Source organism: Pelobates fuscus, chromosome 9 (genome assembly GCF_036172605.1).
Source record: "Pelobates fuscus isolate aPelFus1 chromosome 9, aPelFus1.pri, whole genome shotgun sequence".
Taxonomy (NCBI): Eukaryota; Metazoa; Chordata; class Amphibia; order Anura; family Pelobatidae; genus Pelobates; species Pelobates fuscus.
Window position 1 is genome coordinate 41,816,528 of NC_086325.1, and position 24,483 is coordinate 41,841,010.

Here is a 24,483-nt window from a genome sequence, read left to right on the forward strand (position 1 = left end):
AACTTGTACCGCAGCACTTTATAGGTTGATGAGGACCATGCTCAAAAGAGCTAGCAATTGAAAGGAACTGTGGATTGTAAACAGGGCTGGCCTTAGGGGTGTGCAAGCTGTGTGGCCGCACAGGGCGCCATAGACCAGGGGGCACCCTGCGACCGACACAGCTCACACATGGCTGGCCGGAATTTAAAAAATAAATAAAAAAAATTGCAGTGGGGCGGAGCTTACTGTGTGGTGGGGCGGAGCTTCCCATGCGGCAGGAGTGGAGCTTCCGTGCGGTGGGGTGGAGCTAAAAGCGCCAGATAACTGATGCAGGGGAAGCAGGAAGGAGTCCCTGCTTCCCCATCAAACAGTCTCCAGGAGCTGCACTGCCTCCACAATGAACTCCACAGGTAACTGTGTGATTGTCAGTGTGAGTGTGACTCTCTGTGTGTCTGTGTGTATGACTGTCTGCGTATGATTTGATGTGTGTGTGTATGACTGTCAGCTTGTGTGTGTGACTGTCTGCCTGTGTGTGTGTGTGAGACTGTCTGCCTGTGTGTGTGTCTGTGTTTGTGTGTCTGTGTGTGTGCATGACTGCCTGTGTGTGTGTGTCTGTGTGTATGAATGTCTGCCTGTGTGTATGACTGTCTGCCTGTGTGTGTGTGTGTCTGTGTGATAGTCTGCCTGTGTGTGTGTTTGTGTATGTGTGTGTGTATGACTGTATGCCTGTGTGTGTCTGTGTGTATGACTGCCTGCCTGTGTGTGTGTCTGTCTGCATGTGTGTGTGTGTGTGTGTGTGTGTGTGTGTGTGTGTCTGTCTGCCTCTGTGTGTGTGTATGACTGATTGCCTGTGTGTCTGTGTCTGTGTGTATGACTGCCTGCCAGTGTGTGTGTGTCTGTGTGTGTGAGTGTCTGACTGTCTGCCTGTGTGTGTGTGTGTGTATGACTGTCTGCCTGTGTGTATGACTGTCTGCCTGTGTGTGTGTGTATTTTTGTGTGACTGTCTGCCTATGTGTCTGCGTGTTTGTGTATGACTGTCTGCCTGTGTGTGCCCGTGACTGTCTGCCTGTGTGTGTGTGACTGTCTGCCTGTGTGTGTTTGTTTTGCTGTCTGCCTGTGTGTGTGACTGCTTGCCTCTGTGTGTGTGGATGTCTTCCTGTGTATGTATGGCCATCTGACTGTATGTGTATGTGTGTGTGTGTGGCTGTCTGCCTGTGTGCATGTGGTGGATTTGACAGTGTATATGTATAACTGTGTGCATCTGACTGTGTGCGCATAACTCTGCAAAAAATATACACCTGCTTTCACACACAGGCCTAAATGCATGTTTTTATCTGAATTAAATAACCATCACACACAGCCAATAAACCCAGCACAAATATCACATACAACCAATACATGCATATCACACACTGTTAATACACCCATTACAAATATCACATGCAGCCAACACATAGCATACATATCACACACAGTCATCACTCCTACTATCACATACACAGACAACACAAACATTACATCATACATGGATGACGGGGAGGAGGGCGATGTGAAGATTTTTTGCACAGGGCGCCTAAAGGCCTTAGGCCGGCCCTGATTGTAAACTCTTCCCCACCAGTCCCACCTAACCCCTAGCCCCATTCATCACTCTCCTCCCCTTGGCCTCAATTAATCACATTCAAGCACTCTCAGCCCAAACCCCATTACTCCCATTTCAATTATTCCCTTATCAAAATAGCATCTGTTATATTACTCCATCTCCATGATACCTAACCCCAACCCCAATTCCCTGGATCCATCCACGTAATCCACTCTTCACTCACATGCCCAATTACATTAGCACATATCAAAGTACATTATTAAGTCCCTCTAATACCATCATTCTACAGGCCTATGTCTTTAAGCCAAAGCTTAACAGAATATGCTTAATAAAGCACAACACGAAAGAAGAAAGGACCACAGGCACTCCAAATTGAAACAGACCTTTGTTGGTCGAAACGTTGCTTGGCGTTGCATTTTTTTCCTAATAAATCTGCATACGGTTTCAATTTGGAGTGCCTGTGGTCCTTTCTTCTTTCGTGTATAATTCTGGGATTGCTGGTCCTGATCCGGAGCACCCTTGGCCGCTGGGATTGAGTGCGGTTCCCACCATCTACTTTGCGTAATAAAGCACAACAAACAAAAGTCCAGACCTTAACTAGGTTCAAATGTTGTAGCATGCTCTAAAACCAGCAACTGCTACAAGACAGTCTAGATATATCTATAAGCAACTGCTATGAGGCAGTCTAGATACATCTACAAGCAACCAATACAAGACAGTCTAGATATATCTATAAGTAACTGCTACAAGACCGTCTGAATATATCTATAAGCAACCTCTACAAGGCAGTCTAGATATATCTATAAGCAACCGCTACAAGACACTCTAGATATATCTATAAGTAACTGCTACAAGACCATCTGGATATATCTACAAGCAACCGCTACAAGGCAGTCTAGATATATCTACAAGCAACCACTACAAGACAGTCTAGATATATCTATAAGTAACTGCTACAACACCGTCTGGATATATCTATAAGCAACCGCTACAAGACAGTCTAGATATATCTACAAGCAACCGCTACAAGGAAGTCTAGATATATCTACAAGCAACCACTACAAGACAGTCTAGATATATCTATAAGTAACTGCTACAACACCGTCTGGATATATCTATAAGCAACCGCTACAAGACAGTCTAGATATATCTACAAGCAACCGCTACAAGAAAGTCTAGATATATCTACAAGCGACTGCTACAAGGCAGTCTAGATATATCTACAAGCAACCACTACAAGACAGTCTAGATACATCTACAAGGAACCGCTACAAGACTGTCTAGATATATCTACAAGCAACCAATCCAAGACAGTCTAGATATATCTACAAGTAACCACTACAAGACAGTCTAGATATATCTACAAGCAACCGCTACAAGACTGTCTAGATATATTTATAACTAACCGCTACAAGACTGTCTAGCTATATCAAATAGTTGAAGCCTTGCTGTTTAGAGAAAATGACTTAAATAAAGTTGACGTGTAGCTAACCGGAAAAATATAATCTTTGTATTATTTGATTTAATCACATAGATCTTATATTTCTAGTTTTAGATTTATATGAAAATCACGGTTCACAAACCTTCATTCGCATACACTTATGCACACATACATTCCAACATGTTTAAATCCCACAGGATTCCATATGACAATGGAACACACAGCAAAGAATTAGATGTTTTAATTTTCACTGCTATCTCTAGATACTCATGTGCTATGCATATATAAAAAAAACCTGTCATAACTACCTGAGTGGAATATATAAGGTTATTGCTACCTTTCAGAATCATCTCTCCGCTCTTTTTATATCTGACCAGCCTCTGATAAATAATATTACCAAAAGGCATTGGGCCAGTTTTCACACGCGGCAATGTAAGTAGTTACTATAATGGAAAAATCAATACACAATTGAAATGTCTTTCTTTTTAGTCCATCTGACAGATGACAAACCCCAGCTGAATTATTGGTCTGTTTTCGGTACATACCACAACTCCAAATTGTTCTGGCTCGCACAGGTCTTCATATTCGCTTTTCAGCTGGGCCAGTGCACTTAATTCTTTCTGCTCTGGGAGATTCTTTATAAGATTCTGCAATTAAAATAAACACATATATTGGGTTCAAAATATCTCTCTGAAATACAAAAGCTGCAGTTTGCAATGTTTACTATAGAATATTAGAAGATCCATACAAGCATATATGTAGAGGTGTGCTTGGGTGGGAAAAAAAAATGTACCGTTGTGGGGAAAAGGTTACGAAGTGAGCAATCAGAAGGAGGGATCTATTGGTTTTCATAACAACAACTCCACTCCACAAGTTTGCCCCAGGAAACCTTTTTATGCATGACCGCTCTGAACATATGTACAAGAAAAAAACAAACATTGCATTGATCAAGAAAAACACACACTGCATTGAGAAAAGTAAAAAAACAAACAAGTGCATTTATTAAACTGTGAACTATAAATATTCCACCAGTGACATGGAAATTTTAGTACAAAATAAGTAAGTTAAAGATGTAAAGTAAGCCATTTCCAGTTGAGCTAATTTGGCCTTACAATTTACTTGACATATTTTCAATAGATCACTGTTAGTGAATAACCTTGGAAGTTGCATAATGCATCCCAAATCATCAGCTTTGCCAAACTGACTATATTTTGTTCAACTCGGCGTAGATAACCGTTTAGGGAATACATCATCTTCAAAGATATCAGAAGGATATACTGCAATATGTAGTTAAGCCGATAGGTTTTATTCATCTTACAGGTAGAAATAAACAAACACTAGTTGTTGTTTGGGTTTAGTGTATAAAACATTATATATAAAAAGGTATTAAAGGGACACTATAGTTACTCAGATCACTCTATCTCAATGGTCTGGGTGCAATGGTCCTGTCCTTTTAACCCTCCAATGTAAAATGTTGCAGATTTTTTTTAGAAAATGCAATAATATTTACATTGCAGGATAAAGGCCACTTTTGCTGCACTTACTGAGTAAAACCTGGTCACATGACACAGAAGCCCATAATCTGGGTGCTGGAAAAAGATAAGTAATCCTTTTTTTTGAGGAAATATATAGATCCAGGGACAGGGTCACTATAGCATTAGGGATACAGGTTAAACACTATAGTATTCCTTTAAGGCCAAGGGTTGCTAGCCCTCCCTTGACCTGAAATACAGTAGCAAGACATAGCCTGTGCATTTACTGTTCTTTAACCATCACATATTAATGTAGTGGTTCTGGTGCATAGATGCAATCCTGTTATTCAGAGAAAAGTAATCATTTACATTTGTCAGAGAACACTTCTATAGTGACTGTCAGACAAACCGCAAATAAACTTCTTAAATAACATCTTAGAAATACAAAGATGATGATTCCATACTGTATATGTCCAACGGTTCACATAGAGAAGAATTTCATTTAATAATTCTTCATGAGGAACCCTGGCTTGGTTGAGAACAGCAATATCCTTGCATGTGCCGTTGGTCCCAAAGGTTGATTATCTCAGAAGAGGCATAATAACTGCTTAGATGAGATTGTCCGCTCATTGGATTACAGGTAAATTTAATTTAATTTAATTTTTTTTATTTTTATTTTTAAAGGGGGCCATAATCTAAAGCAATTACGAACACGCTAATGTTAAAAAGAAATATATTTAAATTTAAACTTATAATATTCCTTTAAGGCAGAATGCCAGTTGAATTATTAAAAACATTGTTCAAATGGTTCAGAGAGTTATTTTTTTTTTTTATATATTTTGCTCCTATTTTCTTATTTACAGCTTTTTCTATAATTGCAACAGCAAAAAGCAGAGCAGACAAGTCAGACAACACTTATACATACATATGAACTTCTTTTGAAATACATTTTTAAATAAAATCCATTTTATTAAAGGATTTCTGACCCCTTAACCTCTTAGACACTGTTTAAAGACTTAATTACAGCATAGACTGTATCTCTGAAAAAATACTTTTTATATAGTCATCCAACTACTGTAAAAGTACTGTTTGAGCACTCCTATAATTTAATAATGCAGACATCTTAAGCAGTTCAGATGATGGGCTTTTGTCCTAAGGCAATAATGTCTGCATGACTAATATGTCCAGGTCAAAAAGGTGACCAGCAGACACTGCTTGTGCATCAATTACTCCATAGTAAGAAAAGCGGAACATTTCCATTGAACTACAGTACAAAGGGAAACCTGGAACTGTATCCAGTGGATTAGCATATCAAGAATCAATGGTATGAATGTTAGACTGATTGGGCAGTATAATAAAATAATAATTTTATACACCATACTGTAAGAATATGGCCAAAGCTACGTTATAAAATAAGATGAAGTTAGTTGAAAACAAGTAAAAGTTTTAATATCCAAATATCATCTTAAAAGACTTACTACCCTTAAGGAACAGGTAAGCTGTAAAGTCAAATATCAGAGTGTTCTGTTTGTTAACGACTTTCTCCAGATGCCTGCTCTACTTCAATGTCATTTTTCATGTTCGGTGTCTAGTAACATCCCCATCCATCCACCATAACAAATATATGCCTTTATTTGGCCAAATGGAATGTAGAAACGTTGATGATTGTATACTGCTCAAATGTTAGCCATTATAAAATTAAAGGAACACTTTTAAAGGAGCTCTATAACGTTAGGAATACAATAATGCATTCTTGACATTATAGTGACTTGCTAGCAGTTTAAGTATCCGGCAGCCCCTGTTTGAAGTATATACTTCACCTAAAACACAGGGAAGTCCTGGTTTGCTTCAAATTACATAGTTTTTTTCACTGGGGTTGTGTTCACATATATTGTTGTTTCTGAAGTATAATGGTAATGGTTTCTTATCTTTCATTCTATAGCATGCTGATCCTTCTGTGGCCACCATGCCTCCTTAGCTGAGATCACCAATATTGATGATCTAAGCCAATCAATGCTTTCCCATAGTGAAGCTATTGTGCATGTGCATTAAAACATTATGCCAATAAGCCTCTCCTCATAGAGATACATTGATCCAATGCATTTCTATGGGCAGTGTTCAGCATCCCCAGGCACAGAGTGACGATGCTCAACGCAGGTCTTGCAAACATTGCAGGACCTAACCAAGAAAAGTCGCCCTAGTGCCTGTCTGAGTGACAGCCACTAGAGGTGTTCCTAGGCAGCAATGTAAATACTGCTTTTTCTCTTAAAAGGCAGCATTTACAATGTGATGCCTGCAGGGAGAGGCTATGAACACTAGAACTACTATATTAACCACTAACATTTTAACGCTCCCTAAGTTATTAGTTCACCATTTAATAGATATTCCCCGCATAAATGACAGTTTTAAGCACAGAGGGTTACATTCAAACAAATAACTTTCCTGTCCTTTGTTGGAATGAGCTTGGCTTTAACAAACCAGTTTAACCAGTTCAGAGTCAGGAGACAGGTTGATGGACTGGGAATGGGCTTGAAGGAGGTACATGTTACTATTGTTATCTTGGATGCTGTTTTGTATAGTTTTGACAGTGAGTTTTTGGAGTGCTTTGGGGATAGCAGCGATGAAGCAGTACATTGCACAGGTAGCCTTAATAATTTTTTCAGACTGCAAGTGTGTGCTCTAGGCCCAAATCTTTATCCAGAGGCTGATTAACCCAGGAGAGCAGAACATCATCTTCATTTCTTGGATCCTGGGACACTAATTTCTTTATATTTTTTTATACTTGTTTTTAGAGTAAATTGTTTGGATAGCCTTTGATCTGTTATTAACTACAATCATGTGAAATTTACAATTAGCACTGCAAAAGATAATTGTCAGGTTAGTATTATAGTTTGTATTACAATTGTTTAGCTAGAAATTGTTTATTAATATTTGTTATATTTTCTCTAACATCTTTTTATTAAACATTATCGTTTGATGCACTTCGAGTGATTGCCATTTGGTGTGTTCGGATATACCTCTGCCAACATACCTGATGGAGCTAATAATCTAAATTATAGCTGTACAAATTTAAAGGGTTGGTATTGAATGCATATAATTATATGTTGGCTTCCAGTAACTCTTCTGATGCCTATTGTTAGTGTAACTACATGATGTGTATTGTTAGTGTAACTAGGTTACACTAGGACACAAAGCTGGTGGCCATCTTATGCTCTTTGAAGCACATAGTTGGCAGCCATCTTGGTGCTCCTGAAACTACATGATGAGTGGCCATATTGGTGCTCTGGCAGCACATGTTTGGCAACCACCTTAGAATTGCCAAGCCACATTCCGAGACACTATCTTGGACACATCAATTATTCTGAAACCCTTTGAATTGCGCAAATGAATTAATCAAAAACCATGAACCACTACATATCTTTCCATTAGATGCAGTTACATATGAGATGTAGGCCATTCAAATGTTTTTAGTGAGAAGGATTGAGGATGAACTGTGGATGTGCTGTAAACCAATGATCAATGACCATCCTTCTCTGTGACAAGCATTAAAATCACAATGTGGATTGCAAGAATGCCTTACACTTAACGTGAAGTGTGCTCCTATACACACATAGCTCTAAGCATAAATCTAAGGATTAGTAGGACTTAAAAATGCACTCCTGGGGGTGACTCAAGTCCTCAAGACAACACAAACTATGAACAAAATGTATATTTCTTTTTGGGAAGTGTTTAGTGTACTCATTTAAGTAATAGATAGAGAATATGGAAATTATAAAGTTAGGCTGTAGGGATGTTGGGGAAGAATCTTTGCACCAAAACCACTTGAGCATGTTGAAGTGGTTTTAATGCTTAGACTGACCTTTTTGGTGAATAAGTCACTGACAGATCATATTCTATTGAATATTATGGTTGTTTTGGGCATGTACTGTATCGATGCAACAAATCCTTGCACAAACCTCATATCCGCTCTACAGCCTTAATGTTTAACCTTAGCAAGGCTAAATATGTTATAAAGGTAGCACTTTATAATATGCTGATAGTCAGCACTATGGTACATTAAAAAGCCGTTGCAGAAATACAAACCATTAAAAATTTGGCAATTATTTTATAACACACCTAAAAACTTTATTTTCTTTAAATGTTAATTGCGCTCTTAAAGGTTAGTTAAGTGAAGGCAATGATCCAGACTGCCCTTTCTTTCCTGCCAAATAATAACCTTTATTTTATGCTTCCAAACCTTAAAAATTAACCCCTGCAGGAAACAAACTTAAAGAAATCTTACTTAGTGTTATACGATTAACAAAAAAACACACTGACTATTAGGTGCCAACCCTTGGATCCTATTTATCCAAGTTTCACAGGAGGAAGAATAATTAATTTTAACGCAGATTACTATTTCCCACACAAGTAGTAAGGTGTTTTTTTTTTTCTTTCTTTGGTACGGTTATATTTACTGGATGTGATGTCCCACTGATTCTTCCTATGTTTACATCAATGGGCAATTTGGGGACTTTACATTTACACAGTGTGTAATTCGCTGCCAGATAAACAAGACTGATTAACCAATTCTTTCTTTAAAACATTTCCTCGTGTAATATCCACTTTGAACAAGGTAAACACAAACTGCTTCTTTATTCAATATAATTAGACATAGGGCCACCTTAAGGAGAAACGGTCTTGTTTAACAAAATGTTTTTGCTTGAAGAACAAAAAAAAAAAAAAATAACCATTACTATTTTTATATTTTTAATATTCAGCTCCATTTTGCAATATGTTTTCAATAAATCTTACCTTTGATCTCACAAATGTTTTCTGCAAAGTTACAGACAATGCATTGCATGCAAATTAAGTCACGTTTTCCATAATCTGTGGTACAGTAACATTAATATGAGTTTTGATTGTATTTGAAATATATCTATATGATTTACCTCTCAGTTGTGCTATGTAAATGAAAAGCCCATGTGTGGGTTACTATGGCAACATTTCAAAATTATTATTATAATTACTAGCATTTATAAAGTGCCAACATATTGTGCAGTGCTGTACAACTGGAGAAAAAGATAAAACAATAAACACTGACCAATAAGAAAGGTAAACAGGGCCCCGTATGTGAGCTGAGATCTAGCCACTGAGGATCTAGCATAATAAGTACTTAGCTAGGAAGCCCGTCAACCTACAATCTTAAAGATACTACCAGTGAAAGTACCGAAAGCCTGTTAGAGTAATATACAAGATCTGCACCCAGAGTATGTGCAGACCAGAATGTCTCTAGGCCCCACTGCAGTGAATTTACCGAGATGTGCACTTTGCATCCACCGGGCCGGAGTGAACTAAAGTGGCCATCCTTGTCATAAGCAATGGTTCAAAAATTCATTAGGGGGGGATGCTGACTATCCGCTAAATGCTGAGAAGGGCCTACATGAAAATCAACTTGAGTTTGGTCAAATATTCCCTCAGTTTCACCATAGAGATTAAAACAAGAGAAAATACACACACACACACACACACACACACAACGGGATGGCTACTGTAGACCCCTGATAATATCATGAACCCATATGCTTAATGGTGACCTGTCCACAGATTTACATTGTTTAACATTCATTCTACTGTGGGATTCAAGCAAGACACATTAAGCATATGGAGCATTAACCAAAATCTGCTGGTTTAATTTAATATAGAATCAATTTTGCTCTCATAACATTTTACTAATTTTCATGAAAATCTCATAGGATTCTCTGTGATTCAAAAGGTTGTTCTCATAAACTTTCATAGGAAGTTTGCAGCCTCGAAAGGGGCCTAACTACCATATTGTATTCTGATTTACATTTTAGCTAAAAACGACACTTTCTTTCATTAGAAAATACATTTTAGAAAAATAAAATACAAAACGTATCAAGGGACTAAAACACACTTTTTAATGATGGCAACAATGTATCCAAAAGAAGAAAGAACTGAATAAAATGAAGGGAACACATTTAAAAAAAAAAAAAAGTACACATTGTACTTATGTTCAAAATAACTAATATATTGAATAATGTTGTTTTCTGTTTACCTTGGAGTTGATGTTTTGTTTTGTATATGAAAAATTATTGATTGCTGAGCCTTTTTCAAGGGATTTATTAGATTTAAGGACAGTCTAATAGAAGAGTTGCAAGATTTTGCAAGAGGTATTGCATTGCATAATTAGTTAAACTAAGCTGTAAAGTGTAACTTTTTTTATTTGTGCACACTTTGGGATCAACTATTAAAATTTAGCTTTTTTTTATAAACATTAAAATACAGCAGAGAAGAGGGAAAGGTGATTAGTAAAATTAAATACACGTTTCTCTGATTGACAAAGGCTTTAAGCGCAATTTTTAAAATAGACAAATGCAAATCAATGTGTTGGATTATATGAATACAGCGAATGAATCTCCTTTTGATAAAAAAAAGTCTGACTGTGTAAAGATACATACCCTTGTGCTACACCACTCACCCTGTAAGCCTTACATCTCCAAATAGGCATCACATCAGTTTAAGACTCTCAGACACATATGCCAGTGTTTCTGACAATAGACAATGTAGCTCTGCCCTTTTATGATGTCATGACATCACCCACACTCCATGACATCATCACAAAACTGCATAATTGCTAATGCCCTCTCACATTTTGGGGTGTGAATATCAAGGAAATACAAATACTTAAACTTTCCATCTATTCAGTGCCCTGTTGCCCTGTTTCCTTCTGATTACAATAAAATGTTGCATACTAGACTATCCCACAGGTAATCAATCATATATCACAGAGAACTAAACATTAGATGTAGCAGTTCAGGATCTAGGGTTGTGTTTTTTGTTTTTGTTTTTTGTTAAAATATGCAAGTTCTTTAGACGTGCACTCTGGTGATGACATAACGGTTTCCAGCCAATCGGCTCCCACTGTGTTTACACAATGTGCTCTAAAAGATCTAAAACATGCACAGGTGCAATTTAATCCCAATTTACATATATGCATTTTAGAATGAGTTTATTGATTTCTGATATCCCAAAAAGATCTCCAAAAAATTGTAATTAATCCATCAGGATCTATTACATGGAGAGATGTCAATTTTGAAACTATTTATTTTTAATCTCACTAAGATAATTGCTCATATATTAGAATTGAAAATCTCTCCCCCTTCTTAAATGACACTGTTATATTTTATTTCTGATTTGGATAAGTCAAGATTACATTTCAACGGATCATTGATTTTGTTTAATGCCCTAATAGTATAGAGTCTAAAGCATGCAGACAGTATACACAGACATCTTTTTTAATAATTTAGAGCTTGCCATTTCCTAAACGAGAAAAAAAAGGGCTTCTTTTATTCTGCAAGATTTATATTTAAAAAGGTAACACTTACTTAATGGTTTAACATAACAAAAAAAAATTGACAGCTTGCATGGGGCTTTCAGCCAGTGGCTTTTAATGGTGCAAACTGTCAAAGGACTGTTCCATAATTCATTTGACATTTGGAAAACAAAGAGGACACTGACAGAGTTAATGCTATTTAATGAGAGCTCTTCAAGATCTGCTTTTTTATGTGCACCCTTTCAAATAAAGTACCCCTCAATGCATCGTGTTAGTAGCTGCCAAGTGTAAAACTAGGAAAGAAATTATAAAGCAAGAACATCATTCAAAGAGAAAGTTAACAAAATTGGCTTGCAAAGACTATACATCTAATAGTCAAAAAGAACACCTGTTCTAATAAGAAAAACACAAAAAGGAAAAACACAAATAGGAAAAACACACCTGTTTCTTAAAGAAAAATATATGTATAGTTTGCTACATTAAAATTCTAAATTATTTTTTATTAGGGACGCAAACATTCACAAATCTTTAAATCTAAAATATTTCACATCATGTACAAAAAATATATAAAAATTCGGTTTAAAACAACTATCTAAGACATGACAAAGCCTGATGCATGACAGGAGTCCATAACATTAAAGAATTGTTCCAGAAATGGCATGTCTGTGACAACATCACACGCATTAATCCAGTTAAACTAACACTTCCAATTTGAAAACCAAAGACATCTAGACACCTTAAAGGACCACTCTAGGCACCCAGACGACTTCAGCTTAATGAAGTGGTCTGGGTGCCAGGTCCCTCTAGGATTAACCCTTTTTTTTAATAAACATAGCAGTTTCAGAGAAACTGCTATGTTTATAATGAGGGTTAATCCAGCCTCCAAATCCTCTAGTGGCTGTCTCATTGACAGCCGCTAGAGGCGCTTGCGTGCTTCTCACTGTGAAAATCACAGTGAGAGCACGCAAGCGTCCATAGGAAAGCATTGTAAATGCTTTCCTATGCGACTGGCTGAATGCGAGCGCGGCTCCTGCCGCGCATGCGCATTCAGCCGATGACGTCGCGATCAAGATGGAGAGGAGGAGGAAAGCTCCCCGCCCGGCGCTGGAAAAAGAGGTAAGTTTAACCCCTTCCTCTCTCCAGAGCCCGGCGGGAGGGGGTCCCTGAGGGTGGGGGCACCCTCAGGGTACTCTAGTGCCAGGAAAACGAGTATGTTTTCCTGGCACTAGAGTGGTCCTTTAAGAATCCACTATATATTTTCTATAGTTGTTTGCAGTACAAGTTTTACACAAAATATAAATTGTCCAACCTGTGCTCAATGGACTTGCAGGTGGTACATTGTTTGTCAATTTCTATAAAAACGTTGGTACCCTATTTCTTCATGTGAGTTTATGGGCGTTAAATTCTCTTGCCGTTTTCCAGTCCAGACTCCTTTCTTATTAGCAGGTAATGACTAATGTGGTTATTGTAGCGTCTAAAATAAAAACCCTTAAATGCTCAGCCAGATGAGCTAAACCAAATAAATCTAAAACAAAATATCAAATGAATTGATTGCAGATATGTTTGATACTCTAAAAATGCTAAAAAGTAAATTACTGTTTTCGGATTCAATTCTTACTTTGGCCCCCATTGAAATATTCAAATACAATATGGATGATATATAAATGTACAATTGGAGGCAAATGGGGATCAGTAGAATTGCTGAATACTTGAAAATAAATCATTGCTTACCTTTCCATGTTTACATAAGAAGTATAAAATATACTCTAGAGATATTTTTTTTGTATTTAAGAAATAAGAACTATTTGAATAAAAAAAAATAAAAAAATAAAACTACCTATGAACATCCTATCTATGAATACATAGATAGATTGGGATCTAACGGACTAATAATAACCAGAACAAGAGTTATGGACTCCTTGACTCTTATATAGGAGTAAATATTATGTACCTAAAGATAAAGGTAATAAGTTGTAGGTAATAGGCAAAGGAAATTAAAGAGAACAGTGACAGGGCATAAAAAGGAGAGAACAAATTAGGGAAAGAGAAATGAAGTAACGGGGGAAAGAAAAGCTATATTTTCTAAAAAAAACCTTGGAGATCTTTGACTAGACACCTACTATCGGGCCCTAGACACTGCAGTCTTTACTTTTCTTATGTGTTTTTTTTGTATATTTGCAAAATTAAAGAATGAAAATAATGTGATGTTCTGTTTATATGCGCTACACATATATGTCTTATTATAAATTAAGAACATAATGCAACATATGTCAAGTGTTGGAAATGGCTTATGTATATGAATTAAAAGAAAAAGGAGAAATTATGAAAAAAAATGCTCAGTTGGCTTAGTTTCATGAAGTGCATTTGTCTCAGCACTGGAGTACAAGTAGGAAAAACATCTGCCTGAGCAACACGGTAATCATAGTTCTCATCGGTTTGAGTGCATAGTTTTGCATGTAGTTGATATTAACCTGACTTTTTTTCTCAAAAATGGCAGGGGATGGTGTGGAAAGATTATCTGCATTGCTATACAATGCACAGACTGAGTTTTCACTGGGGAGCCTTTCATGCAGCCTTGTCTGCAAGCTTGAACTGCTGCATCAAATTGATAAGATGTCAAAAAATAAAAAGATATTCTGTGCGTGTTTTGTACCCAATCCCAAGGTGCTACTACAAACAGAACACACAGTACAGATGCAGAAACAGTGTCTAATTGTGCGTTGGTTATCAGCAAAGAGAAGGGCTTCTGTCTGTGATGTTCCAGCCATCTGTGCTGATACCTCTGAGTGATTCACAATGCCCTCGTCCGACCTTGTACTTCATACTTGTATTTCCACACGTCTTAAAATATATTTACAGATGCAATACAAAAAAAAAGCCTTCACAACTTCAGTTGATGAGGTTATAATAGTATTTTTTTTATATAGAGAATTTTTATCCAAGGGAGACTCAAGACACCTTAGCCAATTCTCTCATGTTTCATCCATGTCACCAACTGATTAAAGGATGTTTTACTAGTATCTAACTTAATGGAAATTATTTATCGACCTTGGAAAAACGAACTGTTGGGATGAATTTGCAATGAATTTAAACCTATAACCAGGGCCGGTGCAAGGATTTTTGCCGGCCTAGGCAAAAAAAAAATTGCCGCCCCCCCCCTATATGTCCTGCCCACCATGTGACATCACAATGCCCCACCCATATGCTCTGCCATATGGGCCAATGTCAGTCTTCTCAAAGTGTCTTTTATCTGAAAAGACTGTTTACATTAAAAAGCCTACAGGCACAGGCTGTAGACACCAGAACCACTACATTATGCTGTAGTGCTTCTGGTGACTATAGTATCCATTTAATGTGAGGTAAATTAGAGATTAGTGCCACTAATAACATATTGGATTGCCTACTTACCACCAGATGAGGACAAGAGGCTGATGATGGGCTCAGTCTGGCTCCACAGGTCTGGTGTAGAAGAGGCTCTCTGGAGACAACAGTTAACGAACAGGGCCCATTACACAGCTCAAGGTCTGGGCCCCCAGGGCTTGACCGTGAGTATGCCTGCAATGCCCACCCATAAATACCTACATGGCCCACCCATGAGTTCTCTCACAGGAAGTGGAGTGTATGTGTGTAGGGGATGTTTTATGTGTTCTTGTAGACTGGATGCAATGTGTGTGTGTTCTTATGGAATGTAGTGTATAGGGATACCAATTTGTATAAGGGATGTAGTGTGTTTATAGGGGATGCAGTGTGTGTTTGCGTGTAAGGAATGCATTGTATGTTTCTGTGTGTGTGTGTAAGGGGTGCAAGGTGTGTTTCTGTGTATGTAATTGAATGAAGTGTGTGTCTGTAAGGAGTGCATTGATTGTCTAAGAGATGCATTTTGTTTCTGTGTGTAAGAGAATGAGTGTTTGTGTGAATGTAAGGGATGCATTGTGTGTTTCGGGTGTGTCTGTGTGTAAGTTGGAATGCATTGCATGTTTCTGTGTGTGTGTGTGGGGGGGATGCATTATGTATGTGTGTAGTGTAAAAGAGAGGGTTTGTGGGGTAGGATAGGGACTGAGAGGGGAGCAGCTCTTTATTTATTTATTTTTTTTAAATCATAGTGCTCTCCCCTCCTGTCAGTTATTGATTTCCCCTTCCCTCCTGTCCCTCTGTGTTCTCCCATTCTGTCCCTTAGTGCTCTCCCTTGGCCCCCTGTCCCTCTGCAGACCCCCTTGGTGGTCTTCTCACTCCCCCCTCTCCCCCTTAGTGGTCCTCCCCCTCCCAAATCCCTTAGTGGTAATCTCTCCCCAGTGGTCATTACCCTCTTCCCCCCTCCCTTAGTCGTCCTTACCCTCCTCCCCTTTCCTTAGTGGTCCTCCCTCCTCACCCCCTTTGGTGGTCCTTTACCCCCGTAGTGGTCCTCCCTCTCCCAAACCCCTTAGTGGTCCTTACTCCCCCCCTCCCCTCCCCTAGTGGTCCTTACTCTCCCCCCTCCACTAGTGGTCCTTACTCCCCCCCTCCACCTGTGGTCCTTACTCCCCCCTCTCCCCTAGTGGTCCTTACTCCCCCTCCCCTCATGGTCCTTACCCCCACTCCCCTCTCCCCTAATGGTCCTTACCCCTCCTCCCCTCATGGTCCTAACCCCCATCCCCTCATGGTCCTTACCCCCATCCCCTCATGGTCCTTACCCCACCCTCCCTTCATGGTCCTTACAACCCCCTCCCTTCATGGTCCTTACAACCCCCTCCCTTCATGGTCCTTACCTCCCCTTCATGGTCCTTAAACCCTCTCACTGGTCCTTACCCCCCCTCCCTTCATGGTCCTTACCCCCCTTCATGGTCCTTACCCCCCCTTCATGGTCCTTACCCCCCCTTCATGGTCCTTACCCTCCCCCTCCCTTCATGGTCCTTACACCCCCCCTTCATGGTCCTTACACCCCCCCTCCCTTCATGGTCCTTACACCCCCCTCCCTTCATGGTCCTTACACCCCCCCTCCCTTCATGGTCCTTACACCCCCTCCCTTCATGGTCCTTACACCCCCCTCCCTTCATGGTCCTTACACCCCCCTCCCTTCATGGTCCTTACACCCCCCTCCCGTCATGGTCCTTACACCCCCCTCCCGTCATGGTCCTTACACCCCCCTCCCGTCATGGTCCTTACACCCCCCTCCCGTCATGGTCCTTACACCCCCCTCCCTTCATGGTCCTTACCCCCCTTCATGGTCCTTACACCCCCCTCCCTGGTCCTTACACCCCCCTCCCTGGTTCTTACACCCCCTCCCTTCATGGTCCTTACTCCCCCTTCATGGTCCTTACCCCCCTTCATGGTCCTTACACCCCCCTCCCTGGTCCTTACAACCCCCCCCCCACTTCATGGTCCTTACCCCCCCCCCCCAATGGTCCTTACCCTCCTACCTGCCTATGTAGCGTGCCTAAGTGAGCACTTCCTGTCATTCCGCCGGTGGCCGGGTACAGGAAACAGAGGTCCCTGTCCCGCGTTCCGCGCCGCCCGGCCAAGCTACATTAAGAGAACGGCAGGAGGGAGCACTCTGCACCTCCCTCCTGCCGGTCACTCAAACCCGGCCGCCCTCCACACAGCAGTGCTGCGCCACCTGGGGCTTGCTAAAGCGCTCAGGCGGCACAGCATAAGGAGCCGCAGCGGGGACTAGTAAGACTTACAAGTGGCGCCGGCCCTGCCTATAACCCTGATGTTTGAACACATGAATAAATGAATTATCTTACCAGCCCACTTTTAGAATATGTTATATTTCTACTACAATACATAAATAAAACATAGCAATGCTTAAAGAACAAAAGATTCACTTATGTATAATGCAAGTACATTAACTAAGGTCAAGGTTGTCTCACTTGAAAGACATTTTTTCCTATGTTATTTCATTTGGCTTTGAAAACATAGCATATATGTGTGAGATATTTTTGTGCTTAGTTCACTAACTTTATTAGATCTTGCAAAAATCGATTTTGCCCAGCTTAGGGCCCTGAGAATTGTTTTTTCCTCAGCTTTAAGCATTTCAGATGGTGCTGCAGGTAGCTATGTCTCTTTGCATATACTGTATTTTACTTTACCAATTAGACTAGACTGCATGGTGAAAAATCTTTGTGCGGGTGAACCATTTTTTTCGTACATAAAAGTTAGTTTGGGATCTCTCACACTTCTTCAGGAATATTATAATATTCAGGAAAATGATTCAGGTGAACATATAATGTCACAAAAATAGGCCTATTTGTGTACTGCAAATATATGCCTAACGTAAACATTATTTAAATATTTAGTATTATTATTATTATTATTATTATTATTATTATTATTATTATTACTGGTATTTATATAGCCCCAGCAAATTCTGTAGCATTTTACAATATTATCAGGGGGGTGTAAATGACCCGGGTATAGAAGGGGTTAACGCCGCCAAAGATGTACCCTTCCCGAATGCGAAGTCAGCTACCGAACACTCCTAAGTGCCGAACAGGAAAACACATGAATAATCCCCCCCCCAAATACGAGACGAGGCTCTGTATTTAGTGTCTAGCAGGAATCTCTGTAATGTGGGCTACATGCCCGTCTTTTATGCAGGTCTTCCAGCAAGGGACACTCCCATAGGGACCTTGTGGAAGACTGGGACAAATTTCTGCATTAACCAATCACAAACAGACACATGGATAAACACTCTCACATGGACATTACAAACCCTCCTCTCTATCCTGGAGATAACAGGGTTAAGTGCTGGAAGTAACTCAATTATCTCCAGGGATAGAGCGTAACCTCCATTTTACAGAAACAGTAAATAGAATAAAAATATATAATTTCCAAACTACCGAACAGAATACCCACATTCAACGTATATCCCCAGATAGCCTAGATATGAGCGCACAATATCACTGAATAGCGCACAGATCCAATACACACTATTCAATTGCCATGGAGCTAAACTCTTGCACACAGTGTATTCGTCATACGAATGGACTCCATGGGGTGGCTATCTGGGTGGCTCTGTTTGTATCAATCAATGTACGGAATGGCACTGCGTTCATATGAATCGGGAACAGGACAAGGAAGGGTTGGAGACTTCAGCGGTGTTCGTATGATATAGTGTCCGATTTTAGTTCCATGGGTTTTGTCAACGAACACCGCTGGGCATTCGAATGTCCAAGATGGCCGCTGCCACGTGTTCATTCATACGAACGACGTCAATCCAGCCGACCGTTCGGGAGTTGGAAGTGTCTGGGGTTAACCACAACATTAATGAGGGCAAAAAGGTTAACAATCAGCATACTTCCCTGCTGGGTGGCCCGCCATTCGGTAGTTCTTTTACATAAAGGGGAATGAAACATAGGGCCGTATGGACAAGTGGCAATTGCCGAAAAAACAGACGAACCAAGGTTAAATCACAGTAATCCAAAGACAGAGAGGTCTGTCACAGGGGGATTAAACAATAAATGAGACAATTACAAAAACTTACAGGAACAATAGGTTGAAGAGGGCCCTGCTCAAACGAGCTTACAGTCTATAGGAGGTGGGGCGTAAAACACAACAGGACAGGAGGTAGCAATCAAACAAGGTGGAGTGAAGCAGAGCTGGAGGAGAGAATAGAGTCTTGCCCCTTATTCTGGAATGCCATACGCTTTCCTAAAGAGATCGGTGTTGAGGCACCTTTTAAATGATTGAAGACGAGGTGAGCGCCTGATGGTGGTAGGCAGGCTATTCCAAAGGTTAGGAGCCACCCGCGAGAAGTCCTACAAGCGTGAGTTGGCCATATAGGTGCAAGCAGCAGACAGGAGAAGGTCATGTGCAGAGGGGAGAGACCGAGAAGGAACATACCTACTGTATAGGTAAGGATTAGTACCTTGAATTGACTCCTATAGGATACAGGAAGCCAATGTAAGGACTGACAGAGGGGAGAGCTGTGAGAAGGGCGACAGGAGAGGAAAATCAGTCTAGCTGCAGCATTCATTACAAACTGTAGTGAGGCAATGCAAATTCTGGGAAGACCAATTAGGAGAGAGTTACGATAATTTATGCTAAAGATTACTAGAGCATGAACAAGCTCCTTAGTAGCACCCTGCGTAAGAAAGGGGCGGATGCGAGCTATCTTTTTAAGGTGGAAGCTATAGGATTTGGTAACAGACTGGATGTGATGCTTAAAGGCAGTAGTGTATTCACCGTGAGGCTAACAAGGCATTTGCTTTGGGTGGCACTTTCCTGTGGGGAAGCAAAAAAAGCCTCCCCTCTAGCCTGAGCTCTTCCTACTCAGCTCCCTCGCATACAGCTTAGTGATGCCAGGAGCCAGAATATGATGTCACTAAGTGGCTTAGTAAGATCAAAGCTCCCTCGCTGCCTACTCTGCCTGTCCACCCAATGCCTGCACGCACACCTGTCCAGCAGCACTCGCAGCCCCAGCAGCCCCACTGGACCCCAAGTAAGGAATCCACTCCAGCTCTCCCACGGAGGCTGGATGGAGTTAAATTAAAATTAAAAAAAATAAATAATAATTTGTGAGTGTTGGGGGAAATGTGTATTAGTGTGTGTCTGTCAGTTAATGTGTGTGTATGTGTATGTCTGTCAGTGCGTGTGTCTGTGAGAGTGTGTGTGGTTTTGTCACTTAATGTGTGTGTATGTCTGTCAGTGTGCATCTATGAGTGCGTGTCTGTCAGTTAAAATGTGTGTTTGTCAGTGTGTGTCTGTCAGTGTGTGTGTGTGTCAGTGAGTGTCTATCAATGAGTGTGTCTTTCAGTGTGTGTGAGTGAGTCTGTCAGTTAATGAGTGTGTGTTTGTTAGTGAGTGTATATGGCTTTCAATGAGTGTGTCTGTGAGTGAGTGTGTCTTTCCGTTAATGAGTGTGTGTCTGTGTGTGTATATGTGTGTCTGTCAATGAACATGTGTGTCTGTCAATGAGTGTGTGACTGTCAGTGTGTGGTTGTCAGTGTTTGTGTGTCTTTGTAATAGTGTGTGTCTGTCAGAGTGTGTCAAATCAGTGAGTGTGTGTGTGTATGTCAGTGTATGTGAGTGTGTGTTGTCAGTGACATGTGAGTTGGCTAAACAGTGTGTATGTCAATACATGCATCAGGGAGGGAGTGTCAGTTAAAGTGCGTGCAGCTTTGACAGGAAGGGGTGGGGAAAATTTGAATTGGGGGGGGGGGTGCCCGAGTTTGTTCATGTCTAGGGCAGCACAAATTCAAAATACACCACTGCTCAAAGGTAAGGCCAGAATCAAATATAATGCCAAGACAGCTTGCTTGCAAGGATGGGCTGATGTGGGTTTCACCAACTTGAAGGGATAGCGAGAGAGGAGTATCATTATTGGTGAGAGAAAAGACAAGAAGTTCAGTTTTAGAGAGCTTGAGTTTCAAAAAGAGGGAGGTCATCCAATCAGAGATGGAAGAAAGGCAAGCAGTGACATGTTGCAGAATGGCAGGGAGAGGTACGGGCAGGAGAGGTATATCTGGGTGTCATCAGTGTACAGGTGGTATTGGAATTCAAATGAGGTAATAAGTTTGCCAAGAGAGTTAGCATAAAGAGAAAATAGAAGGGGACCAAGTGCAAAGTCTTGGGGGACTCCAACAGAGACAGGATCACTATGGGACAGGAGAGGGGAGTGGGTGGTAAGGAACACTATGGGGCAGGGGAGGGGAGGGGGGTGTTAAGAAACACTATGGGACAGTTTGCTAAGAATATTTTTTTTCTGGGTTTCCTTCTCTAAAAACTAGGTGCATCTTAGGGTGTGGTGCATCTTATGGAGCAAAACATATGGTAGTTTTCAATTAGAGGGGCAAAGGTTTAAAAATAATATCGGGAAGTATTACTTTACTAAAAGGGTAGTGGATGCATGAAGTAGCCTTCCAGTTGAAATGGTAGAGGGACACAATATGGGTGAAGACGCCAATAAATGACACTTACGTGTTTTGTGCCTTAGCGGAAATTCAGACACATTGAGATTATTTTTACTGTTATTCCTGTTTACCTAACGGTTACTTTTTCTTACTTGATCTGTGAACTAAATGGGGCAAAAATGTGCCTATCAGTGTACTGGATAATTTATAAATAATATTTATGTTTTGCAGTACACTGATTTTGGTTCATCCAAATCATCTTCCCAAATATTTTTGAATGAACAATATTTGGACGAGTCGAACCATCACATGGGAGACTATCAGACAACAAAAACTTAAAAAAAATAAAAATAATAATCTCAAGGAGACTAAAGCCCCCCATCACCTTTGGGGGAGGAACATTTGGAATGCTAAAAATCCATACATTTGCAAGTGTTACATATCATTGCGTGATTATTTCAATTGCCAACAATATCACACTATGTTTTGTTTATTAATTTATTTTTAGGAATATATCAGCTGTAGCCCAAAGTATTTTTGTTTGTATAATGAATTATATAGCCTATATATATTTAGATATTAAGCTTCTTTAGGAGGGTCCTATTCACATACTGTTCCTGTCCCACATGGTTTTTAAAAGTATTTTATTACCTTGTTTTACATATTGTACAGCATTGTGGAATATATTAGGACTGTATGAATAATTGTAATGTGGTGTATATTGTAATGCTATGATTAACCCCTTAAGGACCAAACTTCTGGAATAAAAGGGAATCATGACATGTCACACATGTCATGTGTCCTTAAGGGGTTAAAGAATAAAGAAATAATTTTTTTGTGTTTTTCTATGTTGACTACTAGTGAAGTTGCATAAAAATAGACAACAAAGCTCAGGATAATCCATGTACTCAAAATACCTTTATGAAAGTGGCTTAAAATATTCTCCTCTCCCATCAACACAGAGAGACATTGTAAACACCCAATGCAAAGGCCATCAATGTATATTTTCCATCCTAACCTCCACCAGGCTAATGAGCTTTAAACCATATGGCATTTTATGGATCGATCTACTACAACATATTATTTAAATAATGTTTTAAGTATAATGTCATTTGTTCATGGAGGCAAACTCTGAATCTCAATAAACGTAAGGAATACAGCAATTCCTATTTCTACTGTCATTTGAAAAAGCTGCATTGTAATAGGCGTTAAGTTAAATTGATAAACAATGTCTATTAGTTTGTTAGAATAAGGGCTGAAATTAAGGGATGAACATTACAAAGAGGCATTTAAACCGGTCTATTCCATAGTCTTTGAAAAGGAAATTTAAACTGTAAGGGGGGTTTAACTCAAACACTATTATGTTTTATATTTTTTTGCAAATTGTGAATTTCTCAGCTGGTGGACAGCAAGCGGGATTCAGCCCATCTAAGCTTTGTTTTGTTTTAACAGATACCACAGTGCCTTTAGCGAGAGCAGCTATTCTATCTAAATATGCTTATTAGTAGAACTCTCAGGGGTATTTTTATGTTAAAAGCTAGAGAGATAGCTCAGCTGTTTTGACATTTCCCCACAAACATTTAAATTCCCTGCAAGGTTAACACAGCCTTTTAACCTCCAGATACAATAAATACTAATAATGACAGATATCGCTGGAACTTGTCCGGCAGGGTGTTTTAAACTTCTAACAAGAAGAACAATGTCATAGAAACTTTGGCCTTTATAAAAAAGCTCATTTTAAAACCTAATATTCAAGTACAGAGCTCTGGCAAGCTTTTGGCTAAAATTAGAATGAAAAGAAGAAAAATGGGTGTTTTGTTATCTACATTTTCCAAATAAGCATTAATAAATATAAATTAAATAAGGACTCCTAAACCAACAAAGACAGAGTAGGTGGTTCCACCAAAGGTTGCGTGAGAATTAGAAAAAGTCTTTAATTGTCTGGATCTGTATTGAAGACATAAAGGATGTTTATTGAAGAATGAAATGAATGATTATTTGTAGAAATGATATGCAGAATGTATGCATGTCAATTGTTAAGATCGACACAAGTCATGTACTCCACCCATTGTACAGCACTATGAAATTTGCTGGCGCTATATAAATAATAAAATAATAATAATAATAATAATAATAATAAATGTGTCATGTACATTAGAGCAGTGATTTTTAACCCAGTCCAGACGAAATGAGAAATGTCTATATTCTGGCTGGTGTGTGTGTTTTAAAGCATAGTCTATGCACCATAGCTACTACATTATGTAGTAGTGGTTATGGTACCAGACATTGCCAGGTGCCATCCCATGGTAAGCGGTCATACTATTTACAAATGTGTTGACAGTTTCTTAGCTCTGGGGAGACCTGGGGTCCTCTGTTGAGTCCTGGGGACCAATGGAATGTACCTTGCCAATTCTATTGATTTTCAATATAATTGCCCCTCTTCGTGTTTTAAAATTTTGCACAACAACATACTGTTTTTTTTCTGAAACACTTTGATATGTCTTCCCCAGTCTTGTTACATGCAACTGAATGTTGTCATGGCAATGCAGTCATTTTGCGCAGAAGCGGCTGCAGTTGATATGATTCTGTGGCAAGTCAATGCATATCACTATGCTATGTGCATTTGTATTGATGCCTCAGTTTCTATGGCAACTTATGCATTTGCGAAGCAAATTATTGTATTTATTAGAGAAATCATCCAGGTATTCTATCCAGCTCTATATGTTTAACAGAGCCTGCTTAGAATTTACCCCTCACATAAGCAGAAATATGAATAATACCATGGCCAGATTCCAGCATTTAGGGGGAAGACAACCATTTATGCCCTC

At 39.6% G+C, this 24,483-nt stretch overlaps 1 protein-coding gene across 4 annotated transcripts in view; it reads right to left on the bottom strand.

Annotated features, from left to right (window-relative positions):
* DIAPH2 (diaphanous related formin 2) overlaps positions 1 to 24,483 on the bottom strand; it is a 1,045,110-nt gene that overhangs the window by 515,688 nt on the left and 504,939 nt on the right. For all 4 annotated transcript variants that reach the window (XM_063431883.1, XM_063431882.1, XM_063431880.1 and 1 more), the window contains one exon: positions 3,566 to 3,667. In XM_063431883.1, the coding sequence (XP_063287953.1) occupies positions 3,566 to 3,667 (102 nt within the window). The remainder of the gene's footprint in view (positions 1 to 3,565; positions 3,668 to 24,483) is intronic.